At 38.5% G+C, this 14820-nt stretch overlaps 1 protein-coding gene across 6 annotated transcripts in view; it reads left to right on the top strand.

Annotated features, from left to right (window-relative positions):
• Positions 1–14820, top strand: part of GLRA2 (glycine receptor alpha 2) — a 130188-nt gene that overhangs the window by 33012 nt on the left and 82356 nt on the right. For all 6 annotated transcript variants that reach the window (XM_040533194.1, XM_040533219.1, XM_040533185.1 and 3 more), the window contains exons 5-6: positions 10782–10864; positions 12352–12489. In XM_040533194.1, coding sequence (XP_040389128.1) covers positions 10782–10864; positions 12352–12489 — 221 coding nt within the window. The remainder of the gene's footprint in view (positions 1–10781; positions 10865–12351; positions 12490–14820) is intronic.

The following is a 14820-nucleotide window of genomic DNA, read 5'->3' as shown; positions in this document are numbered from 1 at the left end:
CCTCTGCAGAGAGCACTCAATGAGAGGGGTTCATTATAGCAGCATTCAATATAATTGGCTTATGTTGTGTATATTTTGTATGCCGAAAAACAATGAGAGTTAGAATCTCATCCCACACAATGTCACCCCCCAGATGCCTGTGACTCATCCCTCTGAGCTCCCGACCCTTGAATGATCTCTGCATGGACTGGATTTTGTAGAGGGACTACACACTTGGAAAGAATGGCAGTGCTATGCGATGGTACTGAGAGGCCTGTTCCTGGCACTCAAATCCCATATGATACCTGGGTTTTGTATTGTGTACACTGCTCAGCTGATTTTATGTTCCAGGGGCAAGGATCATATCTTCTCTGTCCCACTGTGGACACCTGGGACACCAGTAAAATGCTAAAGAACCACATGGGAGACTTTGCTTTCTCTCTGAGCTGCACATTCGTGCTACCTGATTTCCAAAAACTCGTTCCAGGCTGCCAGCCAGCTCAGAATATTAGCATCTGCCAAAAAGGTTATTTTAGCAAAATGTCTTTCTTTCTTCCTTCTTTCCTTCTTTCCTTCTTTTCTTTTCTTTTCTTTTCTTTTCTTTTCTTTTCTTTTCTTTTCTTTTCTTTTCTTTTCTTTTCTTTTCTTTTCTTTTCTCTTTTCTTTTCTCTTTTCTTTTCTTTTCTTTTCTTTTCTTTTCTTTTCTTTTCTTTTCTTTTCTTTTCTTTTCTTTTTTCTTTTCTTTTCTTTTCTTTTCTTTTTTCTTTTCTTTTTTCTTTTCTTTTCTTTTCTTTTCTTTTCTTTTCTTTTCTTTTCTTTTCTTTTCTTTTCTTTTCTTTTCTTTTCTTTTCTTCTTTCCTTTCCTTTCCTGCACTTTCCTTTCCTTTCCTGCACTTTCCTGCACTTTCCTTTCCTTTCCTGCACTTTCCTTTCCTTTTCCTTTCCTTTCCTTTCCTTTCCTTTCCTTTCCTTTCCTTTCCTTTCCTTTCCTTTCCTTTCCTTTCCTTTCCTTTTCTTTTTTCTTTTCTTCTTTTATTTTCTTTTCTTCTTTTCTTCTTTTCTTCTTTTCTTCTTTTCTTCTTTTCTTCTTTTCTTCCTTCCTTCCTTCCTTTTTATGCATTAATTACCTCCCTCTCCTTTTAATATTTTCAGTGCATCTCAGTCATATGAGCTTGATGCACAAGCTGATATAACTCAACAGTAGCATTGATCCATTGAACCTGGAATATATTGGCCAGGAAGGTAAAGAGGCTGGAACAACAACAACAACAACAACCACAAACAACATCAACTTCTTCTTCTTCTTCTTCTTCTTCTTCTTCTTCTTCTTCTTCTTCTTTTTCTTCTTCTTTCTTCTTCTTCTTCTTCTTCTTTCCTCTTCTTCTTTCTTCTTTCTTCTTTCTTCTTCTTCTTCTTCTTCTTCTTTCTTCTTCTTTCTTCTTCTTTTTGTTTGTTTGTTTTAGTGTTTTTTAAATACTGCTCCAGAAAGAACCTTGCACTTCCAATAACCACAGAGGCTGAGAAGCTGTGCTTTGAAATGTCGTGCCATTACATTTAGTCAGGCAGAGTTACAAAGCAGATTACTTCATATTTTTAAAATATGCAAAGAATTTAGAAGGTGTTGCATAATTTGACAAGAGAGTTATTTGGAATTCTAGGGAGGAGATTTGAGCATATCACAAATTATTTTTCTGTCCTATTTTTGTTACTCCTGTTACAAGAGCAATGAAATACCTAGGAAGAAATCCCTCAAGTCTTTCAAAATAGCATTTTTATTGTCTTTGGAGTTATTTAGACAATTGCTTCTGCGTGGTTTCAACTCTTAACCTAGATTTAATTGTTAAATGTTATTACAGAGGAAGGTGGTGTCTACTAGAGAGCAGCACTGTGCAGCTACAGCATCATGAATCAGGAAACACAAGCTATTAGGCTGGTCTGTATTTGTGCAGCTCTTCTGGGGGTGATTTATAGACCCTCCATTTGGAAAAAGTATCTGACAGGATGAGCTGGCACATCCAAAAGCTCTCTCCTACTTATGTAACCAAGGAGAGGTATCTGTGAAACCAGCACATTTATTTACAAAACCATCTCCTGTGCCACTTGTGTTACCCACAAGTTTCCAAAATTGACTCTTCGTTGACAGACCACTGAGTCTAACCCCCTCTGGATCACCACCACACCATGCACCATTTTGGGTTACGTTACAATCTATGGTTACAATATCGCCCATGTAAATCATCAGAATTAATCTATAACACTTCTATAATTCAGCTTTTCTGAGTGAAAGTCCTGTGCTGTGCAAGTCTCCTCTGTACCGGTGTTCTTTGCCCTATGGGAAGAAAATGCAAAGCAGATTTAGGAGATACATAGGTTACACTGGTTTTCCATTCACAATAGACTATTTTTGGGAAATGATGTCCACTACCCTCCTGAAAAATGTTACTTTTAAATAAGAGTATATCTTAGATCTTTAGTGTTACTACAAAATCTGTTGCCATATTACAGTAAATTCAGGCATGGGTCTTAGGGTAGGGTAGGACAATAATCTTAGGGTAGGACAATAATCTTAGGGTACAAACCTTATCAGCCACCCAACAATGCAACTCCATTTACACCTGTTGACATCGTTGTGTGTGATCATCCACAGCACGGCAAAGTCTAGCCTAACAGAGTAGTAGAAAATGTTACGTTCCACAGTTCTGCACACATCCTGTGCTTAAGTTCAATGACTTCAATCTTATTTTACAATCCAGTGTTGGGATTTAAGAGGATTTGGACTTCACTAGCAGCATTGTCTTTCCATGTGACAGATTAGCAGAGGGGGAGGAGACAGACTGTTACCACGATTGAAGTGGCTGTTTGCTACGTAGGAACCCCTGTCTCCTACCTCACACTCATATTTATTACCTCAACTTCTACCAGAATAATATTGATATTGACAAGGTGGGGATTGTCCCTTGGAAGTGAATCTCAATCAACACATGAACATTTTCTTATAAAATTATTTATTCTTCCACTGGCAAAACTCCAGTTCCATGCTCATTGCCATGACTTTCCAAAAGCAAAAAAAAAAAAAATAAAAATCTTCACAAGCCTTGAAGTAACTTTTCTACATTAAATACATATATATATATAAAGACAGTTAAGAAGAAATGCAGAACTTCTGACTGAAATGGAAAACATATAAAGAAGTTTTGAGTTAGCTATTCTGTACTATAGGCAGAGGCTTTACAGACATATAAATAGTGCTAGAACCACTAGACTTTATTAAACTATACATTGTTTGTTGCAGGGACATGGTGACTTCTGAAATTGTAACTGCATGCTATGTGAATCCAACACGCTTGACAAATTTGTCTTCCCATGGGCATAATTACAATAATAATGCTTTCAAAGGCTAAAATGTTGTGTCCTTTTTTTAGGACAAGTAGCCATTCTAATTATTGCTGAACTCAATGTCTTTGAATTATGATTAGCTCCCCAATTTTCACCTTTTTTTTTTTTTCTTTCCTTCTTGCCCTTCCTCCTAGTTCTCCTTTCACCATCATCTCCCTTCCTTTTGGGGTCTTTTAAATGGTCCTTTAAATGGTCTCAGATGCTTCTCATCCTTTTGCATGGTTTCCTAACACCTTCTTAACTGTGCCCTCCCATCAGCCACTTTTCTCTCTCATTTCCTCCTAATCTACATACAAATCCAGGCTGAGTCTCTAGCAATGAATTTCCAATACCCTTATTTTTCTGTTGTGCCTAATGTACTTGTTTTGCATAAAAATAATAAACCCTCCTAAATAAATAATAAAGCCTAATGCAGGTATTTTGTTATGCAACTAGCACAGCTATTGTCAAAACCCCATTGATCATCTTGCTTAAGGAAAGAATAATTTACATTTTAATGACACAAAATTAGTTGCTTTTTCACTTCATCAGGCATTTAAAGCAAAGTGGGGATATGGACATTATACTTGAACATGTACTGCCTCACTAATTCCTCTAATTCTGTGCACGTCTCCAGCTGACACGCCAAAACATTGGATGTGAGGTAAATACAAACACAACAGAAAAGCTACATAAACTGAAGGACAATGCTGCCAAGAGAACAAACGGCTCTGAGCTGGTCATAAGAAAGCTTAAACTGGAAGTTATAACCTTCCAGCCATCTACGCTTTGAATTCCTAAAACAATATTCCGACAGAAATAATGGAAGGCATAGGAAGGAACTCAGTATCAGTAAATGAACCATGATAATTTTTGAAAGGGCTTAGATGATGTGACTATATGTGATAGGAGCTGACCATATTTAATGGTCCAAGATGTCACTTCTACAGCCCTATATTCCTGTGTCTCGAATAAAAAGGCTTTTTTTTTTTTTTTTTTTTTTTTTGAGTTAAAGAAGTGTGAAATGCTGTTGGAGATCATTTTGTACACATGCAGTTGTCTTGGCTGACAGGATCAAAAAATATTGGCAGCTGGTTACTTCTGGATAGCTATGCCAACGGGATTGTAAAGCCAAGCCACATATCTGCATGCTTGCTCTCCTTCTGGTTAACAGTGATGTCTGTCCTTGACTGCTAGTGACTGATCACTGCATTTAACCATTGAGCTTACATTAGAGCAGTCAAAGGTTAGATGGAAAAAGTTGTAGGTACAGGAGCCTTTTCTAAGTAAATGGCATAAAAAAAAAAAACATGTTTTCCTGGAACTTGCTCTCAGGGATGGAGGTCTTTTGCCAAATGCATTGCAATATATGCCTTAGTACAGAGATGTCATCATTCCAGGAGGAAAGCAGCAGCATCCTAAACACATACTGCAGGAAAATTAAGATAGAAAATAACAGAGGAGAATGGAGAGATGAAATAAGATTCTTCCTGGAAAGGAAACAGGTGGTTACAGAATTTAACTGTTACATGAAATCATACGTGAATGTAATTCCACAGATTTGGTTGAGCAACAATCGGGAAATCATTTGCTGGCAACTCATGTGCTGGCATTGTGTATTTACAGACAATACTGGCATTACAATGAGAAGTGGGATGCCCATAATGAGAAATCCACCACCCTGTTCATTCTGTGCCAGCTCCCATTTTAAGCAGTACATGAAGCAAAGCAAAGCACTGGAGGGACAGCACGCTCATAAACAGCAGTACGTGAAATTCCAGGCTGCATTTCACTTTTTGCCATAGCAGAGAAGGCTCCATGTCTCCTCTAAGCTCAACTTCAGCCCGTTCCCATCTGACAGAAATGAAACTGCAGAACATGACAAATATTAGAAAGGAATTCCAGGGCTCCTCAAAAATAAGGGGAAAAGCAGACAGTTTGACTGTTCCATTTAACAAGACAAAGCCTGTAAACTGTAAAAATTACCAGAATTGACATTCAAAATGATGAGTCAGGTCTCTGAAAAATAATGAGATGGTCTACACAATGAAAAGCCTTTTAAAAGATGAATGTAACCATTTTTCTTTTTCTTCTTAATCTTCTTCTTCTTCTTCTTCTTCTTCTTCTTCTTCTTCTTCTTCTTCTTCTTCTTCTTCTTCTTCTTCTTCTTCTTCTTCTTCTTCTTTCCTGTTGTTGTTGTTTCAGCCTTCTGATGTATGAACAATGTGTGTGCCTTAATTTCAGGCACAGATCACTCATGAGATGGGGCTAGGAAAAATATAAGGAGATTTTACATTTTCCTGCCTGTTTCAGTGCCACTAGTCTAAATGGCATTTGCTCCCATGTCATGCGATGCTGTCACGGTTGCTGTGCAACTCCATCTCCCCTGCCAGTTAATGGGAAACTTTGCCTGTTTGTGCTTAGGCAATATTTTTATGTTCTTTCAGCAGCTGAAAGGATCAGAAATCCAATTTTCCAACGGGGGGGGGGGGTGGGGGTGGGGCGGGGGGTGGAGGGGGGAGAAAGCTAAGATGTTTACATTTATTGTCAGCTCAGAGCTTTAAGACAAACATCAGAAATCGTGGAATTTATGATAGCATCTTTAGAATTGGCAATGATGAAAAAAATCCCAGTTCCTCTAACAGGCCCAGCACTGGCTTTGCACAGGTATAGGAATTTTCATTGAAATGGCAGGTGGCCAATATTGACATGACCATGCACGCGCTACTTGTGTTCTGGTGTTTGCAGCATAAACTCCCAGATTGTAACGTTGCCTGTCCCACCAGCTAAGCTGCGGATGGGTGTAGCTTGAAAGAATGAAGGGATAAGAATAGAAGCAAAAAGTTATTTTTGATACCATGCCCACTCATGGCAAGGCATTTGTTGCTTTTCTTACTTGTTGGAAGCTAATCATGCTTTCTTTGGAGACAGAGATGACTTGTACCCTTGTCACCAGCACTATTTAAATTTCCAACAGTACTTCCGTAATTAAGTCTGTTTCTAGTTATTTCTCATTATAAAAATGGTATGAGGCAGCTGGTGTTCTGTAGCCCACTCACAAACTGCCACACTTGCAGGTTTGTTAATGAAAATGCTATTCTCCTTGTTGTCAGACACCTGGTGCTGGAAGATCCATGGGGCCTTTCTCTCATGGGATCAATGCCTTCCTCCTGGATGGGAGCTATCGCTTACATCAAGTGAGGTTTGGGGCAGTCACAACATATCAGGCTGTATTAGCTGCTTGTAAACATGAAGTGGGTTAGAACACAATTTAATGTTTGCTGCGGATCAGAGCAGATTGGCCTCCTGGCTCCAAAGAGAGGTGGGGATGGTATGTGGCAGGAACTGGGATAAAAGAGAGGGCAACAGGAAAGGAAGGGGGGAAAGGTACAATGATAAACAAGGATGCAGAGGAAAGAGACTGGGCTTTTTGAAATGTGGTGTGCAAGAGCAAGCACAGAAGGAGGTGGGAAAGTATGTCCAAGGATCAGAGAAAGGATAGGACAGGGGTGAAGGATAAAAGGGAATGAGGTGAGCACCAGTGAGCTCAGGGTTTCATTGCAGTGCACGTGAATACCCCTGAGCTCTCTTGGCTGCACATATATGCCACCCTCCCTCCACAGGCTTTTCCTTGGATGTTGATGACTGGCTACAGCTGCTATTTTTAGGGCATCTGTAGTGAGCTGAGCTCTGCTGCTGGCCCATCTGAGGGCCAGCCCATTTCCATCTGGAGGAAACACTGACATTGCAAAACAAAGTGTTCAGGTGTTAAAGATCACCAGCTTGAGTGTTGCTATTTATTTTTTCCCACAGTTTTTTTTTTTTTTTTTTTTTCTGTAATAAGGGAGGCCACAGCCTACAGGACTTCTGCCTCTCTGCTTGCAGAAGTGGGAAATGCTGACCTTTGGATGATGCTGATAAGGGGACTTTCTGGGGTTACCAGAAATTAAAACAGAAATGAAAGATGTTGAGCTGGGACGGAAAGAGAGACAGGTCCACAGCCCAAGTCTGAATGATATCTTATGACATTCTGCTGAAACCAGGGTATAAAAGAGTGGACTTTGAATGAAATGCTAGGTGAAGAAATCTGATCAGTGTCTATTGCACTTTGAAGATATTTAAGGAACATCAGCAGATGCTGCTTAGAAGGATTTACCTAGTGTATGAACTAGACCTTATGAAGAGGGTCCCTGGAGTATTTGGTTACAGCCCTGCCTCTGCCATGACATCACTCAGTAATATTAGTGATTTCTTTTTTATTATTGTTTTGTCACAGTGCTGGCTAATTGTCCCTTCTCTGCCTCTGCGTTTTGTTCTGTTCATACTCTATTTGTGATATTCCAGGGCTCATTTCTTCCTTGACTGTGGGATGGGTGAGGGAAAGAAGGGAGTAACTTGGCCTCACCTCCAGGGTGTCCTGCTGTCCCTGGCATTGTGCCTGATGTGCTGGAATGCTGAAGCTCCAGCTCTCTTTTGACCCCTGCCTGCTCAGCTGCAAAGTCCCCATCCCCAGAGCACTCTCCCTGAGCTACCTGTGTGACCTGAGCCTACCTTCTAGGAGGTGGTTACAAAATCTGGTGTTTATGAATCTTAAATGCCTTGGGAGTGGCGTGCCTGAAAAATAATTGTTCTATAGCAGTTTCTTCTGTTTTATTAATGATTAAAGCACTCATCAATGTAATTGCCAGTTAAACTTGCGCTTTGTACCAAATCTCTGGGGGCGTCTCTTGAATTTGCCAACTAAATTTGAGACATTCATTTTCTTGAAACTTTTTCTGTCAATGTTATTGTTATAGGCAATGTGGGTAGCTACATCAGCCTAAGCACTTCTGATCCTGTTTCACTATTAATGTAAATGTAGAAGTAGTGGCACGGCACCTAAGTATGGAAACACATACAGGATCATATATATATAGATATATATTTTAATGAAAAAGTGTCAACTGCTATAAAATGACCCACCACCGTAGACTTCACTTGAGCTACTTCAGACTTCGGGAGCAGAACATTTAGCTTGTTGTAATCTTGTTGAAAATCAGTGGGTCTACAGATGATGCTAGGCGACAAGTGTTGGGTTCAATACTTGCATTACTTCTGGTAAAAAGGATTATAGAGGCAAAGATGTTAAATATGGATGGCTACTCCGCTAAGAAGAACAACAAGTAGTGATAAAGCTGTAATGGCATGGTAACTTGAGCTAACCTCATCAATCAGTGAATAGAAGTTATCTTCCATTTGTCAGGGTAAGCAGAAAATAATTTAGCCTTTCTGAAAGACACTGTTGGTTAGGCAGAGAAAGAAGAGATGTCAACCTTTGTGTGAACCAGCATAATAATCATTTTTTCAGCTCTCCCGCAGAAGAGAAATTGACATATCCATCTAGCCATCTGTGGAGATAGACCAATTTATCCCTGGGAGACTTGGAAGCTGTAGATGGATGCATTTGATTAATAATTAGTTTCATACTAAACTAACAGAATAGACACCTCTTCCCATGTATGTAGTCAAGCCCCCAGACTCCTTGACGGTTTGGGGGAGGAGAAAGGGATGAAGGAGAGAAGAAACAGTCAGCCTATAATCCATGCTTGACAGTCAGTAAAATCTAAATAGTAGATAGGCCATATCTTCTTCAATGAGTACAAGAAGATGACATATTTTGCAGCCTTTTAGAAAATCATTTGCATAAAGACACTCTTGAAATGAACTTTAAAAATCTAACCCATATTTAGAAGATGACTGAAAAGAAGGAAGAGAATTTGATATATTGACATTTCAGGAAAAAAAGGCAGAAGCAGTCTTTTGTTAATACTGGAAATCAGCAATTTGAACAGCTCAATCCTTAATCCAGGAAATTACCTAGTAAAAATGAGACTAGTTAGCATTTTCAGGACACTTCAAATATTTAAAGAAGGAGTAAGGGTCATATTTCCATGGCATTTATATGTCTACAAAATGTATGTGTTTTTTTTTTTTTTTCTCTAATGGCTTATATTTTTAATGCATATGCTATTTGCTCCCAAAGGTTAAATAAGAGTTTATTTCCTATGGTAATGTACAGAGGACTACTAGGTGCTTTTCTTTTCTTAATCTCAATGCAGTTCACTACCACCGACAACCAATCTCTGATATCCTGATATTGTCATCTTGCACACTGAAGCCTGTGTCAAGAGGACAAGAACAGTAAATTCTCTATGTAGCCCATGAGTAGGCAAAAGCACAGAAATGGTGAATGGGCTTTTTGATCAGATTCAGAACATTTTGATTACAGTTTTCTAAATATCATCTTCTCATCATAGTGATTTGACTGCAGGACAGTACGACTAAGTGATTCAAACCATCCCAAAAAATTCACATGATGAAGAAGCAAGCTGAAAGATTGAGTAAGCTGTATTTGCTGAGAAACAAATATGTCTTGAGGAGCCACAGGAGACAAACAGTGAAATATTTCTTCATACAGATCACATTTGCCTGTAGGACAACCTACTTTCTAGGTTAGCAGCTGGCCCGTTGGTTCTAATAAATGTGCTCTTTTTATATAAACTAAAACGAACTCTTAAATATTTTTTTTTTTTTTTCCCAAAGCAGAAAGTCTTTTGTAATTATCTCATCCCAGCACCTTGGCTTGTTAAAAACAGTTTATTCTCACCACAGATACAAGAAAATATAGCAGAGGAGAAGCCTTGAAACAGATTTCAAATCAACTGTAGAAAAATAAACAACCTACCCACTGCTTCCCCTCAAAAAAAAAAAAAAAAAAAAAAAAAAAAAAAAAAAAAACCACCTTTCGGTATATTCCCCTCCAAGTAAAATTATGCTTTATCTGGGACAAAAACAACTGAAAAATTAAAAGAGAAATTTAGTTTGTTCCTTTAGGCTTAGTTTCTTGTTTCTGCTTTCTTTATCTTTAAATGTTATGTGATTCTAGTTTTTACTGTTTTTTTTTTTTTTTTTCTTTTAATGGCTAAGCAGTAAGAATGAATGGTTGAAAATGGGTCTCATACCCCAAAAAAGCACTCTCTATTGAAAAAAACCTCAATTGTTATGTTTTCTTCCTTTGCTGTTCCAAAACAAAGCCTTAAAATGTATGTCCGTCCCATGATCAGTAACTTCAGGTTTTGTATTATTTGGGTTCACCGCTCTACGTAAAACATTCACTGGTACATTAGTGGAGAGCATTTCTTGCTGTCTTACTGTTCTTGTCTCTGCCTCTTTTCTGTCCAGCCAATGCAGCCTGCTTTGCTTACATGTTCGGTCTTCACAGACTCTTATGTCCTTAAAAGCTAAGAGGGGACAGAGAGTCCAGTCTCTGAGTCTCTAAGATTTGTCCTTGATTTTTCAAACTATAAGTATGGAGCTTTGGATAAAATCTATAGATTTCTAACAACAGCTTTTTTTTCTTTTTTCTTCTTTTTTTCCTCCAATTTTAGGCTTACTTTAACCTTATCCTGTCCCATGGACTTGAAGAATTTTCCTATGGATGTACAGACATGTACAATGCAGCTAGAGAGCTGTGAGTGTCCAATTGCTTTACCTAGTGAACAACAAGACTTTACTGTAACTTTTGGTGGTTAGATAGTATGTGCATTTTTGTATTTGTGTGTTCAGACTCAATATTCCTATTTTGTGATGAAAAGTCATGGAGGAGTGCTTTAACTACCAATCAGCTATAGTGCTAGTCCCTGCTCACTGTGCTCTTCCAGCTCCCTTTCCTTTCTTTCTTCCACCTCTCCTGTCAGGGCTGCACCACTTCCAGGAATAACCACAGCAGTACTGTACATGAGAAAATAAACCTCAGGAAAGTAAGAACAACTAGTACGCAGCCAGGGATGAGCTATGTCTCATCAAGACATGCTAAGGTCTTTTGAGAAATGCAAGCAACATACTAAATGAAGCAACGGTCTTATTGGCTATCACAGACTCACAGCATGGCTGAGGCTGGCAGGGACCTCTGGGCTCACCTGCTCCAAGCCCTGCCCAAGCAGGGACACCCAGAGCAGGCTGCCCAGGGCCAGGCCCAGGCAGCTTTTGGAGATCTCCAAGGAGGAGACCCCACAGCCTTTCTGGGCAGTGCTCCATCACTTGCACAGCACAGAAGTGCTGCCTGGTGCTCAGAGGGAGCCTCTCGTGCTCCAGTTTGTGCCCAGTGCCTCTTGTCTGTCACTTAACATTAATAAACCAAATATGACTTAGGTTCTAGCACATGCTCATCCATAGGATGTGACTGTTAACAGGATCCTTGACACCATTTTGACCAGTACTAAGCAACAGTCAGAAAAAAAACAGAAGTGTTTCAGATAACAGCACAAGCCAGCAATCATGCCTGATAGCCAGTATGTGCCAGGCCACCTTGTTGTTGTTGTTTTTTTGGTGGGTATCTGGGAGAGAAACAGATTTACCTATATGACTATAAGCTGCAGGTTACCACTTTGTGTGTGGCTGAAGAACAAGCTGGTCAGGGCTTCTTTAATTTACTTGTAAATGTGTAGCCACTGCAGTCAAAGAGACTTCAGAGAGTTCAAGACTCTCTCTTACAACTACACACCTCCCAGTGGTAAGGTTTACAAAAGCTGCATGTTTATTTTTAGGTAAGGACCGAGCATCATGCAGTCTGGAAATCCTTGTTTGCTGGTGCCCAACAACTAAATAATGAAAGGATAATGTAAACAAAGCAAAATGTTGGCTGATACATAGACACACAGACACACAAAAATGTCATTTCAGTTGTAAACAGTACCTTTGATAGGCCAGCAAAATTATTTTAGGGGCAAACCAAGACAGTATTTCAGAAAATAATGATGTTATACATTTGTTGCTCTTAGTATAGGAGTAGTGAAGTATTGGGAAATTAGCAACTAACAGCAATTCTGCTATTGTTAATCAGTTGAAAAATATAGTTCACATTAACTGGAATAAATGGCATTACTAAGGCATAATAATACTTGCTTTTGATGTTTTCAGTCAGTTACCATCTAATGAATTCTGATTTCTTTATTTTAGTCGGCTACACTATGAACGATCTGATATTTGAGTGGCTAAGTGATGGACCTGTGCAGGTTGCAGAAGGCTTAACCTTGCCACAGTTTATTTTGAAAGAAGATAAAGAACTTGGTTATTGTACAAAACATTACAACACTGGTGAGCATTATTCTATTTTTTTTCTTAATAGTATCTATTGTCAATGTGAAATGGGAAAAGATGAGTGAAATGAATATATATATATTGAAATTAAAATTTGATTCAGCCACTCATTTTTTAAATCTGAAAAAAAAATCTCCCTTTTATTTTTGTTTGCTTTAAAGATTTTTTTTTTCCAAGTTTCCTTTAGCTTAATTAAGGATTATCTAACTTGCATATCCTTATATTCTAACTTCCTTAAAATCATTAAGGATTTTAAAAACTTTAAAAATTGGAAAAATCTACTAATTTCCTGTTCCTCAAAATGAAACATTTATAGCAAACTATTTTTTAAAACTATATTGATACATCAGTTTTAAAGTATTGAGTCTTACAGATTTGATTTATTTCTCCCGTATATCAAAATACTACTGAGGAAAAATATCAAACTTTCACCAGCATATAAAAAATATGTGGTCTGATTTATGAGATGTAGTATTTGAAGTGACAATGCTTTCATTGCTGATCTGACTAGTGTACAGACATGAAATGAATGGAATTTGTTTGCTAAATAATGTAATTTTCTCCCTGCTTTTGCTTTTTAAAAGTTTCAAATGTGTTTTCTATCTTTAGCTTCACAGAACAGAGAAAAGAGAGAGGTCTGTTAAAATTTTGGATTTATCTGCTTTGAGTCTGTTTAATAAGGCCAGCATTTAGAGAATGGTTTGCTGGATGTTTCCTGGGATTAGATATAATCCCTGTCATCTAAAATAGTTTTTTTTCATCATTTCAGCATAAAAGTCAATCTGTTTGCATCAGAGACATTTGTTTCACTCTGTGAAATAACACAACATGAGATGTTCTGCCCCTTTCAAAAATAAAGTCACATTCTTTTATTATGAAAATAAAATTATCATCTTTAATTTTTAGAAATGCAGATTCTAATTTTGGGGCCCAAATTGCCAAGGAAGGACTTGTTGTGATTCCACAATCCAAGATCTGTGGAAAGGGGGACTAATATTACTGCTCATTGTAAAAGGGAGCATCAGAAGTAAATATCAATCAACAGAATTTATGCACTTGTAATTTGGCTGTTGCAAAGTTTAACTATTTCCCACCACATGACTCAAGCTCTGAATAGGTGAGTTCATGTGCTTTTCTAACTGCTGACTCTCAGTTAACCAATTTGCAGGGTGGAACATCAAAAGTAAAAGGCGAGGGAGAGCATGGGCAATAGCTTCCTTGTATACCCATGGAGGTTCCCTGTAAATGATAAAAAAGCTTGTTAGTAGTTCCCAGTACAAGTAGTTAAAAAAAATGACTGTATAATTAGTTCAAAGTGTGTAGCCTGGGAAGGAGAAATGAGAAGCAGTATTCAAGCCAAAGAAAACTTTGCCTACATACGTCCACAGTAATGCATTACTGTCTTCTCTGAGGCATGGTCTTTCAGGTTTGGGGTTAAATCAAAATATAGATGAAAGCTGTATTCAGCCTTCTCCTCCTACCTACACTGCAAGGTGCTCCACCCAGATTGTGCTAGAGGAATCTGGAGAGCATTTGACAGACTGGTCTACTCCAGTGCCATCACTGCCACAGGTAGCCTCTTTCAAAAAAAAAACAGATTCCTTCTGTATGGACAGACCGGTCAGAATGTGTGTCTACACAGGTTTCAGAGTCACTCATTTCACAGTTTCTGTCCTACCAGATTACTCATTTTTTTTTCCCTCTCCTCACTTTGACAAATTGCCTCTGTATTGTCCTCTGTAACAACTCTCTTACCTGTATGAACCTGCCGTTTTGCTTTTCAGACTAGCAGAAATTATGTGTTTATCACAAAATGGAGCAAAAGTCTTATTACGCCTGAAAAGGATTTATGAGGAACAACGCCTCAAGTGTACTTGACCAACTGACACAAAAGGGGTTCTTTGAAACAATTAGCATGACATTTCAGGAATGACAGACATTACTGTGCTTTGGATAGTCTACCTTGAGTGAGAGCATTCATAATATTTAAACCACAGCAAGGACATTAATATGGAGATTAGCACAAAGTGATTGGCTTCATAGCTGGAGAGCTCTTGCAACTCAGGACATTGATGTAATGTCCTGATGTCCATTGATGTAAAACCCACTGCATGGCTATCTCCACTGTCAGGCAATCCTAAACTTCCGTCCTCCTCTACCCCTGCAAAGCAGGTATTCATTGTCCGGAGAATCACTTACCTCACATGAGAGGTAATCCATTATTATGGATTTCCAGGAGATAGCATCTTGGTGAAACTCAAAGTAAACTTTGAGCTGATTCCGCCATTAGAAGTAAAGCCCACAGACAAAAGTAAATGATGTGGCCAG

The sequence above is a fragment of the Cygnus olor genome, chromosome 1, assembly GCF_009769625.2.
Source record: "Cygnus olor isolate bCygOlo1 chromosome 1, bCygOlo1.pri.v2, whole genome shotgun sequence".
Taxonomy (NCBI): Eukaryota; Metazoa; Chordata; class Aves; order Anseriformes; family Anatidae; genus Cygnus; species Cygnus olor.
Note: the sequence above shows the minus strand (reverse complement) of the source record. Positions and strands in the feature narration are given on the sequence as shown.